General features: G+C 33.8%; 1 protein-coding gene across 9 annotated transcripts in view; it reads left to right on the top strand.

Annotated features, from left to right (window-relative positions):
- The window catches only part of LOC122633417 (protein sprint), a 139974-nt gene that overhangs the window by 91805 nt on the left and 24717 nt on the right, over positions 1-23452 (top strand). For 2 of the 9 annotated variants that reach the window (XM_043821266.1, XM_043821265.1), the window contains one exon: positions 6738-6885. The exons of 6 other annotated variants lie outside the window; for them this stretch is intronic. In XM_043821266.1, the coding sequence (XP_043677201.1) occupies positions 6800-6885 (86 nt within the window). In that variant the 5' untranslated portion in view covers positions 6738-6799. Of the gene's footprint in view, positions 1-6737; positions 6886-12559; positions 12872-17725; positions 18069-23452 lie in introns of those variants that run through there. One more of the 9 variants, XM_043821263.1, reaches the window with a different exon arrangement.

The raw sequence follows: 23452 nt of genomic DNA, 5'->3' as shown, positions 1-23452 counted from the left end.
CCTGTATATATATACATACATATATACCTTACACGTATACGTCCGACAAGGCCACTAATGAAAGCGAAAAGGAATTTATCGTCGATATAAATTCTTTTTCTCCTACCTTTCTTTTCTACCTTCGACGATATCAAACTTACCGGTCACGTTCCTCCGAATCGATCGACCTTTCTCACGAAAGCATCGATATTGCTCCGTCCGATGATTTAAGGAATCGATTGGAATTATTAATGTCAAAACCTTGTCGAAAAGATCCAAATAAAAATGACAATCTATTATAATATATGTTTCTATAACGATATATGAGCCTGTCTGACGTTAACCCGACGACGTAAAACCGTCGGACAAAATTTGCTTATCGCGACATAGAGAGAGTGAGGGAGGGGATTAAAGGAAAATCACTAATGAAACAATCGCGAATTTATTTCGAAAAAATTTATTGATGATATAAATTCTTTCTTTGATCCTTCTTCCTTTCTCAGACGTCCAGTCATGCTCGCATTGTCGATTGAATTCTCGGCAACTCGTTTCTCGATATTGTCATCGCCCCCGTACATGTTATTTTTTCTTCTCTAAGGAAAAGAGGAAGGGAAGAAGGAATCGTGTACACTTTTATTGAACTATAATAATCGCTTGTCGAGACGAAAAAGATCGGATGAAAAAGGTACACGTTTCTTAATAACGACCGTATTGCCTTGAGAAATAGAACGAAAGAACGAAAGGTCGAACAAATAGACGTAGCTCGGTAAGTCATAGAAATTCGATTAGAGTATGTACGTATATGTATGTACGCACTTAACGACGTTATACGTTGTAGGTTTAGTTTGATACTTCGATCTTACATTCGTTTGTGATAACATCTAAATCAAATAACGTTCCTTTCTATATTGTATCTACGGAAATGTGGATTCGTCCAACAACAATAATTCCCATTAACTTCAATTTATTTTCCAATACGCTTAATGAATTATTTCTTTGTACCGTTATATTGTACGTATTATTGTACCGTAATGAATGATGTATTATATCGAAATTAATCGAAATCATTTCTTCGTCTTTTTAAATAAATGTTTTAGGATAAAATGATTTAATTTGATTTTTTCGTTTTTTACACAGAGTAATTTTTTCTTGTTCAAGTTCTTTTGAACGACTAACAAATTCATATTGTTAAATTATGTCTTTTTGTACTAATAAAAATATGTCAATTTGTCTAAAAAATTATATTATAATCTCAAAATCTCGGAACAAAAGTATGTGTCGATTAGAACATCGTTCGCTTTTGATCAAAAAATGTCTTTCTTTAAGATTCACTCGTATCAGAAAAAAGAAACGGAGACATTTCAAATGCTTGTGTCAGATAAATTGCTGTGCATATATGTATATATATATATATATATAGGTTGATTATAAATTAAAGGTCAGTTGAATATTTCTTTTGTTAAAAACAATAAAAACAAAATTTTAAGAAACGTTTGATAATTTCAAAATTATGTTAAATATGTTAAAAATATTAAATAAAACGTCCAATTTCTGGTTAAATCAGAAATTTAATAATTTCTAGTTTTTTTTTTTTATAGTATATCCTATATTTTTTTAATTAATTATGTATCTTTATCAATTATCTTTAAAAAATTATTAAACAAATATAGATCTAAAGTCAACAATTAACGGGATAAATATTAATTTTCGACAAGGTTTTGACATGTGAAGTATGCTACATATGTAGATGGAAATAGTAATATTGAACATCGTGAAACTACGATTATGATTATGTCGTAGTCATCATTGCTAACCAAGATTACTACATATTAGATATAAGTAGCAACCCAGACGCAACCTAAATCACCTGATCTAATATCTTTAGATTTTTTTTTTGTAGGAATTTGTAAAAAATAAAAAAATATCAAACATTTAGAAATTTAAAAGAATTACAAGCGAAAATTATAAATATCTTTGATTAAATAACACGTGAAATGTTACAAATTGCACAAAGAAATATGTCTATAAGATGTCGATTGTGCATATAAGATAACGATGGATACTTCGAACATTTATTCGGTTAAGTAAGTATTTTTCTTGTTGTTACTATAAATTAATTTTAGATTACAAATTTTTCAATGAACAGTTTTAGTAAGACAGCAATCAAATTTATCGTAAGATCTTTTTATTGTATGTTTTTCGTTTTTTCATAGCCTCTTAAAATTGTTTACATTTGAAAGTATGTACTGTCAGTCATATAATTATACACGCTAATATCTTGTTAATTCTCAACTTAATAATTATATATATACTTGTTTAATAATTTTATTATTAGATTATATTTGTTTAATAATTTTTTCAAGACAATCCAATAAAATATCTAATATTCCATAAGAAAAATTAAAAATCTTTGATCTTTCAGTTTAAGCGGAAATGAAGGGTTTTATTTCTTACTTTTAAGATATTTAACGCATGAAATCATGAAAGTTTTCTTAATAAATTTTTTCTCTATTATTTCTAACAAAGAAGATATTCAACTGGCTCTTAATATAGAATCAAGCTGTATACTAACTCGTAATGTAAAGTAAACTTCATAGCTCCTTTTATATTCATAATAACGAGTATGATGAAAATAGAATCGAGAAAAGCGAGGTTCTCTGTAGGTTTTTGCACTGATTCGAAGAGACGACCCCTTCGTACTCTTTTCGATCGGTACTACCCTTTATTGCTTTTCTACCCTTCGTGAAACGATTCTCAGTGACCAAGGGATAGCTGGTAGTGCGGTTTAATTAGGCACTGAGCAATCCGAGATCAGAAGTGGCTGATGGCAGCTAAACGTGACGAGGGCATCGTGCATGCCTATGTTTCGCGGTCACGCCTCCTCTTTCCCCCTTTCCAATGTTCTCTCTCTCTCTCTCTCTCTCTCTCTCTCTCTCTCTCTCGGTCTCTCTGTTTCTATCCCTGTCTCAACTGTTAATTTAACAATTATTTTAAAAGGAAGAGAAATATACCCACTTTATATATTCGTTATTACTTTCATTAATATAATGTAATATTACAATAATAAATAAAGAAAAATGATTTTTAATTACCTACCATTACTCTAACAATTATAATTTTGATAGTTATAAAAGAGAAGAAATTAAAAATCTATAATTTTGACGAATTGCTTGATATGAGCTAATGTCAAAAAATGTATTATGAATTTTCGTTAAACTAATTTTTATAGTGTGATTTCGTATAATCGATTAGTCTTTCATTCGTATATCAGCGTGATACTTTTTTGCATTACGATTCTTTGTTCCCATTCTCTTCTTTTATATACATAGTAGAAGTAATGTAATAAAATCGACCTAACTTTCTTATGCTTTCTCGAAGCATCGTGTCTTTTCACTTTAGGAAAGGTAACGTAATAACCAGGATCTTCTTGTAAATTCGAGCGAGTCAAAGAAGATTGTATTACGAAGTTTCAATCGTATCGAGGTTTCCAATCAAACTCGAATCTTCTCATCGACGTTTTTATTTCTTTTAATAAATCGACAACAATAACAACAACTTTGACGATGGAAAATGATCGGTCGAGTTCAAAGAGATTTCTTTTTTTTCCTTTTTATATATTTAAGAGCACGGATATATCGTCCTAGGACCTTAATGTCGATAGTCGCCTTTTTTTGGGTTTCCCGTTACCACGGACTGCTACGAGGACGAAGACGAATACGAGGGGTCGCAACTCGTAGAAAAAGAGAACACCCCGTCGTTTCTATTGCCGATTCTGAGAGGACCAAGGAGGAACTTTTATATCACCACAAATTGCTCGAGACTCACCATGCGCTCTCTCTCTCTCTCTCTCTCTCTCTCTCTCTCTCTCTCTCTCTCTCTCTCTCTTTCTCTTTCTTTTCAACGCCGATGCTTACTTTTTAATTAAAAGTTTTCCTTTCAGAGTGTTCTTTGACGCACCACCATCATCCACTCGAACCATTTTTAATTCTCTACTCGAGACGTAACGATCAAGAAACGATAAATTACGTGTTTCTGCTCTCTCTTTTCTTTTTTCTTTCTTATATACACGAAAAAAATGTATTGTACACACTTCGAAGTAAAGAAAAGATCGAAAAGTTAACTTTTCCTCGTTTTTCAATTTTTTTCATTTCTTTATCATTTTATAAACGTTTTAGATATATTTGATATCGATCGAATAAAATCTCTTAACTATTGGTAAACCGGTAGAGAAAAGCGGGCATTCCTCTCAATTTCGAGTTTAACCACCGTATTTCAACGAGTAGACGTGCTAAACGTTTAATCCTTTCGACACAGCCCCGTATTCAGAGGATCCAATGCATAATTAACGTATCAAACGGCATCCTCCGTGATAAAGGTCGTGAGAACGGAGGGTGTTTCCGTCGTTTGCACGATTTCGCTTTGGTTGCGTCGAGCCCTGCATTTTCAACGGAGCTTGCAAGCTCGCGGTATACAATAGATACGATGTGGAAGGAGTAGAGCTGGAAGAAGCAGAGGTGGAATGAAAGGGGGAGAGGGCATGAGGTCCCTGGTGTATCCAAGTTAGACACGGCCAAGAGCTCGCTATTAAACCCACGGGATAAGACCTGGCACTTCACTTCGTACGCTCGCTAATTAAATTATTCCAAAACGTGGTCCGCCACGAGTCTCTCGCATCCCTTTCGATGTTGGTTCCACTCGCGCGCATAAGATCATCCTAAAATCTGCCTCTCGAAGAGGAAACTTATTCGGAAGACTCGGCAATGATCCAACACATTTCTTTTTCTAATTTACTCTCAAACGAATTCTACGGGCGAAAAGTTTTCTCGTCCGCGATAAAAATTATTAGAAGGGAAAATCTGCAAATACTTTCTCTTTTTTTTATCTAATCATTTCATCATTTATCCACGCGAGAAATCGCGCATTAGTGTGTACGATAATAAAGTATATAATAATAATAATGAGGATAAACGTTATGATAATGTATACAGGGTGTTCCATTTATTTATTTATTTATTTATTTGTTCGATTCCATTAAAATTATGATAAATATATATGGTACAATTAATCGGATTTATGAAACCCTATTATTTTATTATTATTTGTTTACAAATAATGTAAAATAAACAAGTTGATTTGTTGCATTTTATTCGTCCAAGTGTTGTTTCTCCTTATTAAATGTCCTAATTGTTAAGGGATATTGGTCGAAATCCTTTAGATTTTAAGATTCAGTAATAAATAGAGAAAAAGTAGAGCAGGACAGAACAGAGCAGACAATTAAAAATTCTTCGTTCATGGGAACTGTAGAGCCTTCTTCAGACAATGAGTAAGGAGTGGCATCTCGTTTTTGAAAGAAAGATAAAGAGAAAAAGAATGAAAGGTGGAACGAATCATGCAGGGGAGAAAATTTGTCGGTTGAAGAAGCAATCGTCGAAGAAACCAAAGGTCTGCCCTCGACGTTTCCTACGTGACATGATTGCGATTTTCGAATTCGAATATCCAGCTCTTTTCCGAAGATATTTCTTCTGGTCGGATTTATTTTCGATCGAACGAACATCGATTTCCGACATGGGCGAAACACGTTAGATGCTATGACGGAAGATAGTCTTGATGAAATATCTCCCGAAGCGAGAAAGAGAGAGAGAGAGAGAGAAAGAGAAAAAGAGAATTATCAGGAGAGTCGGTAGAGTATGATTCGCGTGACAGGTAACAAATGGTTTCACGGATAGAAGTAGACAAATATAGTGGATCAAAACTAGTACTATCTCTTTTTCTCCATAGACGGGTTATCTAGCGATTTTTCTATTCACGGCACTTTCTTTTACCGATAAATTTTGATCTGAAAGGATGAGAACATCATTCGTCAGGAAAATAATAGAAGGGTAATAGTTCGAATAGAGGAAGAAATTTTTGTGAATTCCTTTTTTCCGGAGAAAGCAAATGATTCGAAAGAGTCATTGAACCTAACAAGAAGGAGAAAACGAACCTTAATTGGCGCATGATTGGCGTCAATCGGTGTTAAGATTCACCGTGAACGATTTCCTTTATCACGCTTCGGAGTAGAAATCGAAGTCGCTCGTGTAGAGACCTCGTAATATGCCTCGCTTTCTCAATCTTCGGTAACTACTTGAGTCGTAATGATCATTTTCATCGATCGAAATTGTACAGGGAGATTCAAAAGTTCCTACGAGATTATACAAATCAATTACTCTTTTTCGAGATTTTTTAGGCTAACTTTTTTTCAAATCGTAAAATTATTAATCCTAACTGCCTACCTAAATAGTCTCGAAAAAGAATAAATGATTTTCAAAAATCACTTAGAAACTTTCGATTCAACCTATAGTTTGTACAAAAGTTGTACCGTTAACCATAAAAGCGAATTTATAGCTTTTACTGTTGCAAAGATCTTACTATTTTAAATTATCAATGTAATTTTATTTTTCAATCTTTTAGTTTTCTTTTTCTCTTCTTTTTGTCAAATAAATTCGAACGTCATTGCGTTAGAGTATTATGCGTAAAAGCAGGGGAGTTAAAAAGAGAAGATACCTATGTTGATTCGACGCTCGACGGCGCATGATAATCCGACACACACACAAACACACTCATCCGTTTTAATATAAATACAAGAATATAAAGACAATGGGGTAGGATACACATGTGAGGTAAAGCAAAGACAAACAGAGATGATTACTTAACAGGCGAACAGTTCTCGCGAAGCACGATTCCCTCCGTAGCTATATCTCTCTTTTTTCCTCTCGCAGCCTCTCCGTTGTCCCTCTGGGTGCTATCACGCGCCACCGAGCAAAAAAGGGACGGAGGGTACATGTGGAAAAACTTGCTAGCGACGGACTGGGTTTTCCATGATCTCTTTACGACCCCTTGGACCGTTGCCACTGGACCACGCACCGGGTAAAAATCTTCATCAACTTACCAACCATCGAAGTATCGATTCTTCTGTTTTTAGTTAGGAATATTTATAGATAGATTGGCTTGATAAGAGTACATTTACCGGAGTACACGAAGAAAAGTGAAAAGAATATCATGGAGATAAAAACTGTCGTAAGACAGTTTATTTTTAATATTTGTGAAACGACAGTTTTATAAATCATATAAATGTGTAATGACATCAAAGATTTTACACTAATAAAAAATTGTAATTTTTGATATGTTATTTTATTCTATTTATTTATTTTTTTTAATTTTCATTATTTTTGTCAAATAGAACGAAATAGTTACGACTTAACCTTATAAAATTATTCGAAGAAACTTTTCTCATAGCCATTAAAAAACTTATTCATTAAAAGACGTATCTTTCCGGGCGAGTTCCCACTGTGACTCCTTCGAAAGTTTTTCCCGCGTTTCGTACGATTAAACGTTCATTCGCCCGTCTCTTCTCTTACTTTTTTACCCACACACACCCACCCCCTCTTCATACACACACGCACACATACACTTTCATGATAGATAAAGAAAAAAAGGAGAGAGAGAGAGAGAGAGAGAGAGACAGAGAAGATATACTGGAGACACAAGGGACTAAATCCTCAAAATTTATTCCCTTATGAAGTCCCTCTGCGAAAGGGGCCTTCACCTGTGCTTAATATTTTGACCGTATACGAGAAGTAGAATCTCTCCAAAGAAAATTTTTAAAAACTTTAAAAAGTTTTGGGTAAGAAGTTAGAGCGTCTAACATTTTTCCTTGAACACCTGAGTCCAATCCCTCTTAAATTCTCAATAAGTACTATGGTCACCGGTTTTGCGATAAACCGTAATTTTTACTCCTCCTCTTTAATTAACGATTTGTTAATCTTTTTTTTATGGTAGGTACTTCAATATAGCAAATAAGTTATGTAAGCTGTTTCATTCTATAGATTAATACGATATATAAATTAACATGAAACGTAAAAATATTCAAAAAGAAATGAAAGAGAACATATTTTGTCTCATTTTGTTTTCTCAATTCTCGGGAAATGATCTTCTCGTGCTAGAAAGTATTAGGTACATAGGACATTCTTAACGTTTCGAAGTACTGGCTGTACTGGATTAGGAGTAAAGTTGTAAAAGGGAACGTGAAGGGTCTCTTGTAAAGGGAAAGAAAAGAAAAGAAAACTAGCGGAAAAGATTTGTGGACCGACCACGAGGATTTTACTGCTCAAAGGTTCTTTTTTTCTTTCTCCCTCTTTCTCTCTCTTTTCTCTTTCTCGCACATGGACACTTTTTCCATGTTGTTTCAAACGATTCCTTACGTCTTTTCTGTTGGAACAGTAAAGAAAGGTGTCTCGTGATAAAGATAAAAGGGGAAAGAGATACGCTTTATCGACTGGCTCGCTTCAAGCTCGAAAAAAGAGTCTGTTGTCCTTCTTTTTTCTCCTTTACTATACTTCCATTTTGCTCTTATTACTACTTCCTTAAAGAGGTGAGTCTTTATTGCTGGCAGTGATGCAAGATGTGCAACACGCATGAAACTCCGAACTGGTAATCGTAAAGGACTAAATGAGCCTGAGAGGAGGATCGTAATAAGGATCGCGTGCGAGTTAAAAAAGAAAGAAAAAGAATGTAGCAGAAATAAAGAGAAAAAACGGGAATGAGAGAAATAACATTACACAAAAGGATGATTAGAAACGTGCGAATGATTGACTAATTGAAGTATAGTTTCGCGCTACGTTATGTATGCTTATATATATATATATATATATATATATATATATATATATATATATATACATACATATAATATTCACATTAACTACTTCATATTATTATTATTATAGCCTTCATATTCATCTGTGTGTGTTTCGTGTATATATATAAAAAAATATAGATACAATTTTACTATCTTTTACGATCTTTTACGATCCAACGAAGCTTCAAGTCAGGAAAAAAGTTAATAATCATATGTATCTGAGAGCTCCGTCTCATATTAATGATTAGTATTATTTTAAATATTCCTACATAATTGTTATCTTTTCCATTACATGTATGATATGTCATACGTTTTCTAATTTCTGATATGTTTAATATTTTTACAGTTGAATTATTCAAAAAGTGATAATTTTAAACTCCAACATTCTAGTCCTTGAAAATCTTTTATAAAAATTTTTAAATTTTTATTTCCTTTCACTATTTGCTAAAAGCAAAAACTTTAACAAATAAAAAATTAATGTAAAAAGGTGCCAACAACACATGGTGTTCTCAGACATTCCTCCTCTATTCAAATGCTAACTATGCTCAATATTGCTTAACTTTAGTCACCAGACAACTTCTTTTTTTAACACACACACACACACACACACACACACACATACATCTGGTAACGTTAACATATGTATACACTCCTATAATAAAAAATATATATGTATAATTTATATATTATAGTATTATTATTATTATTTTATATATATATACATATATATATATATATATATAAAATGTATTAAAATATAATTCAGTCTTATTTGCTAGCCCCTAATTAAACTAATCTAAGTTTAATCTAGCTCTTTGTTCTTGTGTAAAATTAGTGTCTTATACTTGTAGTTGTCAGTTTATCACAGATACAATAGTGTAACTTACCTTATTACAGTTGTCATTTTTCGTATGGGAAAATTAAGCTAAAAACCTGTTCGTAGAAATTGGACGAGAACTGGTGTAACAACATGATTTGACAGTTGACGTGAATTCAAATATCTTGCTACACATTTGTACAACGGATGTTGCCTATTTTTTATATAAATTATACCAATTACCCCTTATAACCACTTTTTCTTCTTTTTTCTCTCGTTGCTCCCACCATGTATACATTCTCCAATAACATTCCGCCATATAGCACAATCCATCATATAACATTCTCTAAGATTTGCTGTGTTATATTTATGCAATTATATTGTTATGTTTCATTTATGCTATATTATTGTTATGTTTACAGATGAAAGATTTAAGGATGTATTGCTCATCTGGATTATAACATTCGACAACATTAACATAATAAGAGATGAAAATGTATTCGTTCGAGTGTGAAGAATCGAATAGTAGTAATAAGAGAATCATTTCTCCTTCGACGAAAAGTTTCCATGTCTCTGATGTAAAATATTAATCGTTAATAATTAAATATTACTAGATCGCTAATGAATTGTTTTTGTTAACGATCACGCTAAAACATTAAAAAAAGAAAAAAGAAAAGGAAATAATTAAAAGTTGGCCACGTGATAAGCACGCGTTTATTTGGCGGGTATCTACGCTATACTCGTTTACACACTCTCGTGAGGAATTTAATTTCACGCGGGTCTTTCGATCGTAGGTATTCTTCTCTACGGCCTCCAATGGCGGAATCGCTTCCTGCCAGCTGTTGTACGCTGTATTTTCCAACTCTTCCATATATAGACTTAACCCGTGGGTACCATTAAAGAGAAAATATACGTTGTACATACATGCTACATATACACAGTCATGTATAATATATAAGGTTGAATATGTATTATCGGTGACGCGCGGTAATCAATGTATGTCGATATTGCCACTGGATAAATAATAAAATACGTTTCTACCCTCGTAATTTTCTTTATAAAATAGAACATAATGATAAAGGATACTAGAAAAGACATATAGATTTTGGTAGAAAGGTCGAAGAAACTCGTCGATATATCGTTTGACGTCTTGAGAATGAACGATTCTCGTAAAGTTACCATAATGTTGAAACGTAGCAACGATCGAAGGATCCTCGATCGGTTCACCGTCGAGACAATGTCCAGTAACATCACGAACGACCGATCGTCCTATTCGACCAACAAGAATCACGATCGTATTGACCTAATTTTTTTTTATTTCATCTCGCTCAGCCATTTCCTAGATCGCTCGCGAGAAATAGTGGAAGGCGCGATCCTGAGAAACGAGTTTCTTTCCTAACGACTGTAATTACAGGGACGTTTCGTCGATCTTGTTTTTGTTAATTGCCTGACCGGCTTTTCGTATGTTATTTTCTTTGAATCGGATCGTCCTTCTTTTTCAAAACTATTATTATTATTATTATTATTATTATTATTATTATTATTATTATTATTATTATTATTATTATTGTTATTGTTATATTTATCTCACGAATTTTCTATTTCAATGAGACTAATAAATCTCTTGTGTTTCTGTGTATGTAAAATAGAATTGACAATAGCTAAGGTATAAGTTATTGTTGTCGTAATTCGTATCGATGTTCTTAGGCGTGTAAAGGGTAATATATAACAAGCAGGTGCTCGATCCAAGATACATGGAATTACTCGAACGTATTTCACTGGAAACCATTTAATTCCGCATAGAGAAACATTTAATTGGCTATAATACGCCTGGAATTCGCTGAGGGATCGCACCATCAGCATTCCATAGTCTTTTTCATAGATTGTTAATTTTGTTGTATTTTCTTTTGTTTTTCTTTTTTTTTTCCATTGCAATCTTATCTTGCATAAGTTATGACTGCGACTCCAGGACAAAGAATTTTTTTAACACATTTTCCGTTATTTTTGATCAGTTAAAATTAATTGTTTATTATGTTTCGAAATGATTCGAATATATAAAATTATAAATATAAAAAAATTTTAATTTTTGAGTTTTAACTTTAAAACCTTAATATTTCAAACATTTTCTTAAACATTTAAACGAAGTACGTTTAAACTGAGAAATTAAACAATTCGAATAGAAAAAAATAAGATGTATTCTTCGTTCAATTAATTTTATCACGCTCAATCCAATAACAAATATTCGGACAACGGAAGAAGAGTCAATTCATGAAATAGTTTCATCTCGAACGAAAAAGCCTTTCTCGCGATCACGCTCGAATTTTATTGGAGCACATCACCTTGGCAAGAACTCGACGAACAGCCATTGACTTTTCTTCTGTCCTAGTACACGGTAGCTCGTCGAACGAATGAAATCCTCTTTTCTCCATCTACCATTCGAGGAACCAGTTCGTCCTAAGACCGATGTCTTCTACGTTAATGACGCAAACATGGAAATGGTTAGTTAGGTACTTTTCTTTAACGACAATGTTCAACAATGACGACGTGACATTCGTAGAATATAATTCAACCCTCATAATAAAACATTTATTCCTATAATTAAGAAATTCTACAATCGAGTGAAATAATTTATTAAATATATTAAAACCCGATACTTGTATTTCTAATATGTTATATAGACATTTTTTTAATTCTGAAAGATCGTGTAATTTATCAACGTAGGTATGAATCTTAAATATATATTAATAATTCCTCTTAAGACTTTCAAATAATCAATAAAATATTCTATAATTATATCGGCACTCCTTGAGATTCAACCATCATACCTACTTAAGTGATAAATTAATATAATTATGAAGAATTTTAATTAGACGCAGTAGATCTTAAAAAATGTGTTAGAAATTAGAAGATTGATGGATTCTTTTCTATGTTTTTACTCTTTCTCTCTCTTTCTCTTTCTTTCACAGGCGACCACCATAGTCGTTACGAAAGAAGGATAGAGAGAATCTATGTAGAATGAAATAGTGGTTGGTGTTGCGCGTGCGCTTGCCGGTCCCCCCTCTTTCTGCACCTTTCCAGCTCCCCTCCGCTTTAGTGGAGCGCGGAGCAGCGAAGAAAGGGGAGAAGAAGGCACTCTGTTCGGTTCTATCGTTCTCGACCGGTAGTCGCGTTCTCGTGCGCGTTACGTGACGTCGCGACGCCCCGCAGTGCGTCGGCGACCGGCGTCACGACGCCTTCATCTATTCTATTGGAACGTTTGTTCTATATCTCTTTTACTCACGTCTAACTTCTATCGTACACGAGCTCGCGATATCGAGAGTGTAATAACGAAGAGGAAGCAGGACAATCCCTGTTTTAAAATATTTCTCGTGCATTCTTTCATGCAAAATTCGGCTCAGGTTATTGTTTGCTTGTTTGTTTTTTTTTTTGTTCGTTTGTTTTTGTACTTGTACTGTCTTCTTGGTGGATGAATGATGTATTTGATTGATAAACGAGAAAAGAAAAGGCTTTTATTCGTACGATCGTGAATTTTGAAGTTTAGACGTCGGTAATGATTCCTTACTTTCGTTTTTTATTTTCGGAAAAGAAATTCTTGCAATGTTTTGTGCTTTGTTCGTTTTTAAGAGAAACAAAAAGTTCGTTTACGGTCTTAACAAAGAGATCGATATCCCCTTTTTTGTTCCCATAGCGAGTTTTGAATGTAGAGTCTTCGGTATCGAAACGACGCCGGTTAGTATATTTGAAGTGCGTATCGTCGAGAGGGAGATTTGTTGGATTTCCATGAGTCATCCGTTTCTATCTGGTTCATCGAAGTTGTCTCTACTTCCGTGGATGTCTTATCGAAGTTTGTTCGATGAATATATCTCGCGACGTCGCGAAGTGTCTTCTTTGGAAAGAGAAAGAAAGAAAGATAGGAAGAATTTCTCTTTGATAAACGATATGGAGATATATTTTTAGAGTTCAATAGTAGGACGTTCAATAGTAGGAATTCGAAGAGATCGACGGTATGAGCGGTCTTTTTATCCTTTTTTTTTTATTTCTTCTTTTTTTCTTTCTTTCTTTCTTTCTTTCTTTCTTTCTTTCGAGGTCACTCAACCTTAAACGGGGAACGTATATTTTTCTCCTCTCCATCCTGGTCTGCTGCGTAAATACATATCGGAAATATCGAGCTGGAGCAGCGCACTGCGTGTGAAAATGGCGAGATACGTGGCAAGAAAGTTACAAATGAAAAGTTCGAAAACTGCCGCATGCTCGTCGTTTATCTTTTATCACAAATGTTCTCCGTATTCTCATTTATATCTCGTTGCACCCAACGCGATTAAAATTCACCTCGTTTCTCTATCTTTCCCGTTCTTTTTCTTCTTCTTCGTCTTCTGTTTTTATTTCTTTATATTTCTAAGTAATTTTCTTTTAATTTTGTTTTATTTTCTATAGGCATTACGTAGACTCTGTAATACCTCGAATCGATTATCCTTAGACCATTTATTTCATGAAATGTTATCGAATGGTCCGAAAGAAAGAGTGTAAAAAGAGAGAAAGAGATAGAAATGCATGGTGAAATTTCGTTGAGAGATAACCGATAATCGAGGTTCCACTCGGCTAAATACGATTAGATGAAACGAAGTGGAAAGACATTGAAAGTCCTTCGGCAAGTGTCTTCCTCTTCTTTTTCTTCGTGGTTTCTTCGATCGAATAGTACTTCGTGCTTGAGAACGTTCTTTTAAGTGGATCGCAATTCTCTGTCTCTCGCTCTGTTTCTTAATCTCTTTTTCTCTCGTAACGCTAGTCCTTACGAGCTAACTTTATGGTGAGCACGTAGTCGAACACCAACGAGTACGTTGCACCGTCAAGCTTTCCCTCGTTGAGTCGCGAGTGATAGTAGATACTCCGTACGAGCCAGTGACGTAGACTTCTTCAAATGCATTGCACCGTGCATCGATAAGAACGCATCGTATAGGTAACGATAAGAGAGCGTCTTAAAAAAAAAAATAAAATTTCAATCTTCATCAAGTCTTCGTTAATTTTGTTTTTCTCTGTTATTCGATTTCAAATCTTTTCTCATTTATTTTCTTCTTTTATTTCAGAAATTTGTCGATGCATGATCCGTTGTATGGAACAATTGTTATTTCGTTAGAACGTTTGCTTAAATTCATATTTATTCACTTTCTACCTTCTTCTTTCGTCTATCTCGTGACGACAAATGGAATTGTTTTCTCTTGATATTCGTCGGCGTTCAAGATGAAGGTTCACGGACGATTCGTTGATACATACGTGTTGCGCAACTAACCTCACTCGCGTGCAGCTGATTGTCAAACAACTCGTGGAAAGTGCAGCTGCTGTTCATTATAAAGGCTCGCGATAGTATGTTTTATTTGTAAGAATATTAATATACATCTAATGATGGTATTATTTTCGCAATAGTTTAAAAATAAAGTTCGAAAGGGAAATCGATAGTAGATTGCATCGTGAATTGGATCAAGGTTCTTGATAATATTGAAATGAAAAAAAACTAAAATAACTCTCTATATAAGTAATTTCATAGTTTATTATAGCGATAAATTTCAAGTAAATTTTCAGTTCTTTGAACCGTGTAAAAAAAGAGATAGGAATACGTTAATACAGAAAAAATATATAGTTTCGTCTCCATGCTCCGACTCTGTTCTCCGATTCGATTCGTTAGGGTTAATCGAATTATCGTGACGACCAATCACATCGACTGACCAGGGAATTGCGGCTTCATGAAGGTCGATAATCGTGAGTCTGCACCAGTTACCGCAAAGTGACGGTGTATTAGACCACACTGTGTGAGATTCTCGTTGAACGATTCCACGTTAGATAATTACCTATCTATGTCTTTCATCCGAGATCAGAGTATATTAGAAGCAGATGAGCTGACCTGATTTCTTCGTCGTCGAAGAGAAAGAAGATCGAACGTATAGTTCGCTGTCGCAAACCTCTCTTGAGATTTTCTCTCAGCCAGTTGTTTTTCGAAGCGTTGCGTTCTTCGTAATAAACGTTTAACGCGATATAAATTATTCGACGCCGTAATCGTACCGTAAATTTTATTCTAATTTAAAGAAACGGAGAAAGAATCAGAGAGAAAGAGAGAAAGAGTAATGCAAATTTATTTCATTTTCTAGCGAAACGTTTTCTTTCTAACGAAACGTTTGCACTTTTTCACATTTCTTTCTCTTTCTTTATCTATTTTTATTCAAAAATAAAATAAAACTTAACAGATATAATATCCGATATCAAAATTAACGGGGAAATGAGAACCGTCTCGCTGAAAACGCGAGTCGTGAGTTCAGTTTCTAATTCAGCAACCGTCATTCGGTAAATTTTGAATAGCATCTTTCCCGACGGCCGTGAGTACCGGTTGCGTTGAGGGATAATCGCCGAGTCCGTCAGCCGTTTCTACCGTCGTCGTCGCTACCGTTGCTGAATTCAAATGTTTTCGCCTTTGCGGTTCGCGAAATTACTGTTTATTTTATTCCCTTCGTCGTTCGTACGCAACGAAACCTGGCTTTAGAAATTACGACAGCTACCGAAATATTATGCATACATATGTATAATTTTAATCTTCTCTTAAGATATTTCCTCTTAATTATCACGTCATTAGAAAACAATTAACGTTCCCGAACGTTACGCTGAAATAATGCGAGCGTTACAACATTAATTACTCGTTCTAATCGTACTTTCTTTACTCTCTTATAAATTTGTGTGTGTGTGTGTGTGTGTGTGTGTACGTATATATATGTGTATATATATATCTTATTTAAATACGGGCTATTTCATGCAGTTAATCGATCAATATTTCTAGGTTTATGTTTTTTTGCTGGTAGAGAAATCGAGGCGTTATAGGAAATAAGCAGAGATAGAAAATTTCAAGAAGTACGCATTTTCCATCATATCGCACGATCAGTATATGTCTTGTCTCGCCTCTCTTTCTTTTTCATTCGAACCAATATCCTGTTCGTTTTTTATCTAGGCACTCTCATGGTCTCTCTCAATAACGATCCACAGATCGGTAATAAGTCTGCGTTCCTCAAGCTCGTTTCTCGTCCCTTCCGCTTCTCGTTTTTACACTCAGCATCCTTTCCCAGGACCTTGATATCTCGCAGACTCTCAATGAACAGTCCCGTCCTTTGGAATATTTGCCAACCATAGCGCTACTGCTATTGCCTTCCCTATTCGTTCTATACTTTTTGTTTTTTTTTCTCTTTTTCTGTTACGGTTGACCCTCGAAAAAGAAGGTTCTAATGGCGCCTAGGATCCTATTACAAGACCGTTGAAAATCGTTGGAACCGGCCTATACGATCAAAATTTTTACAGTCGTTCGTGCTCCTCCGAAGAAAAGCCCAATAAACGGGATATTACGACACGTACCCACCGCTTTTACTTAAGTATTTTTTTTCCCGATTTTATTGGAGTAATCAGAGGAAGAATTATATTAAGAGAATATCAGGGATTATAAATATTGTTAAATATCGTTGAACGAAATCCCTTATTGAATTTTAAAACAAAACAAAACTTAAATCATTTATTTAAATCCATTCTAGATGTTTTATTCAGTGTATGTATTATTATTGGAAATAATTTCTCACGATCATTCATTATATACCTATTTATCTAGATTTATTTAAGTATCACAATATCTCGGAATAATTCATTCGATCGATCAATCGTTATTTTTCCCACGCGTTTTTAGTGAAATACAAATATGTGGTTTGACGTTTTCTTTCTTTTTTTTTTTTTTCTTCGAGAGATTACATATGACACGAGACGTCGCGAGGGATAATTAAAACGATACAAAGTAACACGCGTGAACGATCAATGACAAAAAAGAGGAGATGAATAGTGGTTGGCATCTAAACTCGTTTTAGCAGATATTTTCATGACGTATGAATCGTCGGTACGTATTATTATGTTATCGGCGACGTTTAAAACGCGAACGCGGAAAAGGAAAACGACGATGATAAACTCACCCGTAATATAAATAATTTACAACGCATTGATAATTCAAGCCTTCTCGTTAGACCACAAAGGAGCGTTGGGAGGTCTGTTACTACTTGGCGGTCGATTTGATTTTTTCAACGTCGATAAAACTGGACGGAGAAAGAGAAATACATAATTTAATAATTTTACGATACGTTGTAAATAATCTCCCTTAAAGAATCTCTTTCCACCAAGAAAAACAGTGATTTACGAAACTAAACGAATTTACGACATTCCGACCAATTTAATTTTCACAGATATTCAGGAAACACATAAAAGAGAAGACAGAGTGGCAGAGAGAGAGAGAGAGGGAGAGAAAGATTTTTCTCGAAGAACATACTCGCTCTTTTTGCGTTATTATGAAACTCTATTTAGAAAGAGTGAAATGTGTTGTGTATCTCCATCGAACAACTAATCGTCACAAATCGCAATAAACGAACGCCAAATTATCATATTTCGGATTTCTTTCGCAATAATGCTACCACCGATTATAAACAATATTAATAGTGATATATTAACGTTATACACGAACCCAAGCAACGGCAGAAGTGTGGCGAGCCGTGCTACAAGAGGCCGTTACGCTGAGATTGGCGTTAAAAGGTAAAGAATCACTTATTCCTTAGACTTATTATTGTTTTTCTTTTTTTTCCTTTATTTTCTTTAATTACCTAATTATCATAATTTTTATATTGACTTACAACATATAAATACAGGCGTTGTTTTAATTAAGGGGTTTATGAGTTTATTACAATAAAAGAACAAATATAAATTTTTTGATGAATCAATTATGCAAAAGGGTAAATCTACAAACCCTGATTATAAATTATCATATTGTTTTGATTGATTCGTGAATAAATTTTGTTGTTGATAAAGATTTTATAACGATAAAATAACAATTTTTATGAATGAAACCAATATGATATTTTCAAATTTTTTATAATTCTATCAAATAAAACTTTTGCGACTTGGACGAAAGAGTATAACTTCTTGCAAATTTAGGTCAAGTTTCGTGCGAATATCTGACCTGTATATCTTCTTTCCTCGTCATTCTTTCTGTCGAGGTTCAAGTTTTTATTTCAGTTGGCTCAGCTTGATGGAAAGAATATCAGCATTGAAATACAATCAAGCGGATAATATTCGAGCGAGATTAAAAGGAACAGGTGAATGGTGGCGCTGCATCTTGCGACTGCGTGACTACTAATTACAAATCGATTTTATTTCCGAGGTCGTTGGACGCTCGCATTTCGTCGTTGATACGTAGAAAAATCGTGAACAGACACGTGACTTTATCTCTTGTCGTTATTCAATGAAACGTTGTAAAAAGTATGAGAATAGAAATAATAATTATAAGGGAAAATTAATTATCTAATAGTTTTTAAACTTTATAAGCGATTATTTTTGCGAAATTTATATATGAGTAACTAATATAATTGTATTTAATGAATCAGAGATGACATAAATCCAAATCAATGTTGAAATGGATTAAATATATTATAACGAGAAATGCAACTCTCGTTAAATATGTGTAATAGAATCATTCTAATATATCCATAATATCTTTCAGGTGAAGTTTTCTTATGTATAAATCTTATCGATGACTCGTTCTATTCAGCATTTTGACACTAAACACGATCAATATTCTGTCAGTTCGCAACATCCTAGTTGATTCGGAGCAGTCGACTAGAAAATCTCGATCAGCACGGCAGGTAAACTCACACCGGTACTAGTATCTTTCCACCATGGGATTTCTCAACGTTATTTAGACGAATACTATACTACGTCTATCGATCATGCGCGATATCCATTCGTTGACATTCCATGAAAGCTAAGCTCGAATCGATAAAGAGGACGAAAAGCTCTTCGCAGAAATACAAGAAAAACAAACATCGAGATTTTCTTTGACTAAATTTCGTTGATTAGATATAATAATTGATCAAGTTTATAAATCGATCTCTGACTCTCATTAGGAAGAAAGAGGGGAAATATGAGAGGAAAAAAAATAATGTGTTGCCATAAGAAAATCGATTTTAATCAGCGGTTAATATGAAATATGATAGCAAAGTGACCGGCAACGCGAAGCCCTTTGGTTCATTCTTACGTAAGCGGCTTACACTGTGATCCGCTTAAGTTTCCACGAATAGACCGCGGATGAGATTCGTTGGTGTTCTTTTTTTGGACAAAAAAAGTACCTACTTCCCTCGACAATGATTACGTGTTTAGTTTCTTATAAAAACTTTATTACTTGTATGACAATTATATTTAGGCTAATGCTAAAAATCTACATTAAGTAATTAACGTAATTATGTACAACAGCGTTTTTCAACCATTCAGTCGCGCGACCCAATACATTTATTTATAATGTTATCGCGCTCAAATGTTTATGATATAAAATGTTTAAGAACCGATGTATTGGTGTCACTATATATTATTTTAAAAATACGAGCGAAATATTCTTGTAAATACGCAAGGACGTGTTACAAGGATTTTCTAGAAATCTCTTACAAATTAATCACTTTCCCCTTTTTGACTCAGGATAGCAGGTATCATTTTACAGCACATTAAAAATTTAACGCAGTCCAATATTAGGCTAAGAACGCTGGTACATAAGGATAACTACATTTCAAAAATAATAACTATTTTTTGTCGGGTATTTAGAACATTGAAATTACTTAAATTATTTAAAAAATTGAACTTAACTGAAATTGAGAAATAAAGTTTTTATCTATCAAACACATCAACAATAATTCGAAGACGGAGAAAGAAAAGTCAGAAGAACAATGCGTTATTTATTGAGTTGTTTATTGAATCGTTGATTTCTTGAATCTCATAATCGTAGACACTTCGTTTCTAAAACTATCTACTGGTATCTTCAATATTCATGTGTAGGTATAACAAAAATGAAGCTGGGGTCAATTACATTTAATCTCCTTTGATGGCATTGCTTTACAAAGAAAGGTGGAACAAAATGCGAGGAAAACATTAATGAACGTCGTACATTATACGTTCACCGATCAAAGACGGTACGGAGAAAAAAAGAAGAGGGTGATGACGTTGCTCGTGATGATGGTAGTAGGGTGGACGAAAAAACGGCACCGTCTTTATGCCACTTACAACCCTCTCGAGTTGACAGCAACCGGTCGAGTGTCTTTCGCGAGAAGCTCTTTAAACTGGTCCTTTCGAAATAAAGAACGAATTCAAACACGCATATTCGGTTCAAAATCGAAGTATTCAATCGTCATAGACATTAGAAAAAATATTTAAAAAGTTCCGATTGTTAGACAATTTTAACGATTAGATTGAGGAATTAATTTTGGTTTTATATTTTTAGATATTAATTTATTAATGTTACTATGAAATAGTATGTATAATAAAATACAATTGATTATCATTATACACTTATAATAAAAATTACATTATTTCCACCAGAATTGTTAGATCATTAATATTAATGTTAATAATTTTGAACAGTATTTGAGGTTTATATCGATATGTATGTATGTATGTACGTATGTATGTATGTATTTCTCTCTAATTATTTTATAATCAGTGAATATTTTAATTTTGTGCCACCGCGTAGGTACTGCAGGTATAAATACACGTATTTGTGAGATGTACACGTGGGTTTGCACATATTTAGCGTGGTTACCAGCTTCTTCCTCTACCTCTTTCTCTCTGTCCCTTCGGACGCACGTAAGCGTGTTAATTCGACCACAATCACGTTAATTCGCACGTGAACGTGAATGCACTCGTGCACGTGCGTGGCCCCGTTCTTTTGTCGGTTGATTATCATTTCGAAGGTCGAACTTACTGCCGGATGGGAAACGTGAGGAGCCTTTGAAAGAGACCTTCGACAAAAGTGGGTTCGTCAATTTTTTTCAGAACGATGAACGAACCTGTGAGAAATATTCTTGATGTTAATCTAGTTGATACTTTCAAGTGTTCATAATTTAAAATTGATGAACGATCCTGATAATTCTTTTTATTGAATTTTCTAAATTTACAGGCGCATAAATTCTCATAAAGTATAATATCCACAAAAAGTTTGTTTTGCGATCGTATGGGTACGTTTACGACAAAATGAGATTAAGTTCAACTGGATTTTACTAACAGTAAGATCTGATAAATCAGGTTAACCTCTCTAACTGCGGAAGATATCGTTCGAAAGAAAATCGGTGAAATGATTCTTAAAGCATAAACTTCCTGGACCAAACACCGCGAATTCACTTTCTCAATTGGAAATCCGTCCTAAAGTCTTTACGAAGTTGAACATTATTTGCAAGTCGTTGATTTATTTATTGTTGAACCTACTTTTAATAATAATCTTATATTTCGTTCGGCTATTTCATATATTTATTGAATTCAATTTTATTTCATTAAGAGAAAAGGAAAGTGATTATAATCAAATATAAACGTATTAATTATTTCCCAAATCTTGTTTACTAATTCTTTTTCAACTACTCAATAATTTGTGTAAAATTATACTATAAAGAATTACAATCATGTATAATAGAAAATTTACAAAAAAGAAAAGGAGAAGAAAAAATAAAATAAGAATGAGACAGATGAAATCGATTCTTTAATTTTTGCTGAAGTAATACGTTTTGTAGACTGTCTACGTAAGGAACCAACGAAGGGATAGAGTCATCTAAGGATACGATATGTAGTTTTCACTTCCGACGTTGCGTGTTTTCCAAAATAACTACACGTATACTCATGGCCCTCGTAGCGTTCATAAATTGTGAGGAATTCGGGGAAACCATGTGAAATACGATATATCATTCCTGTACTAATGTTACGACATACCGTAGATTTCGAAGAGCGTTTAATCTTGTGCCAGATAATATATAAACGACAGGATTAATTTTCGTTCTCGTCAATCTTCTCTTCTTTCGATCTCGAAACACGAAAAAAAGAAGACAAGAGAAAGAATCTTCCTCAAACATGAATCCGTTTATTTTTTTAAAAACAAAAAATTATTAATCAAAAAAATTCTTCAACTTCTCGGTATTAATATTTTAATAAAACACAGACTATCTTCTTTTCTATTAATTTACTATTATTTACATATTTATTAATCATTATCGATTTTGTTCCGAGCGTTAAAATGTCTATAAATATTTTAAAGTAATATTTTTCCAAAATATTTTTAAATAACAAAATATTTTTTCCGGATGATTTCTTGATAATATTTTGAAAGAAACTACTAGTTTCAATACAACGATATTTTCTTTTTCGTTTTTTATTTTTCAAGACGAGGATAGCAAAACGATCTTACTATCGACTAACACCCCTCGAGGATATCGACTAAAGAGTGAGAGAGGGAGAGAGAGAGAGAGAGAGGGAGAGAGAGAGGGAGAGAGAGAGAGAAAGAGAGAGAGAGAGAGAGAGAGAGAGAGAGAGAGAGAGAGAGAGAAGAACCTTCTCCGCGACTCAGACTCAATTTCTACGGTGGAAATGGCTTCCCGCGTCGATTCTCTGGAGAAGGAAAGTCAGCTCTGTAGTTATATCCTCACGAGAATCCCGTCCAAAAGAACGGGAGGGCAACCATGATATTATTATACTTATTCGGTGAAGGTATTATGCGTCTATTGGAATATCAACGTCTACGAATAGAACCTTCTTTCCATTTCGAACTTTCAATTCTGTCGATATTGCATTTCAAACGTTATTTCGTGTAAACGTCATTGTGATAATCATGATCCGACGTAGATATATTTCTTTTTAGGAATAGGAATATATTATTAGAATATTATTTATTATAGGAATATATTATGTATGTAAGAAAGATACTACATATGAAAGAAAGAGAGAAAAAAAATGGGACCAGACGAGAACGAAAAGGCAGAAACGAGAATTCCTTTGAACACTCTTTTGTATCTTTATCCGTCTAATCTTTTTCTTTTTATTTCTCTCTGTTTCTCTCTGTCTGCCTCTCTCTCTCTCTCTCTCTCTCTCTCTCTCTTTCTTTCTTTCTCTCTCTCTTT

The sequence above is a fragment of the Vespula pensylvanica genome, chromosome 12, assembly GCF_014466175.1.
Source record: "Vespula pensylvanica isolate Volc-1 chromosome 12, ASM1446617v1, whole genome shotgun sequence".
Classification (NCBI taxonomy): domain Eukaryota; kingdom Metazoa; phylum Arthropoda; class Insecta; order Hymenoptera; family Vespidae; genus Vespula; species Vespula pensylvanica.
Note: the sequence above shows the minus strand (reverse complement) of the source record. Positions and strands in the feature narration are given on the sequence as shown.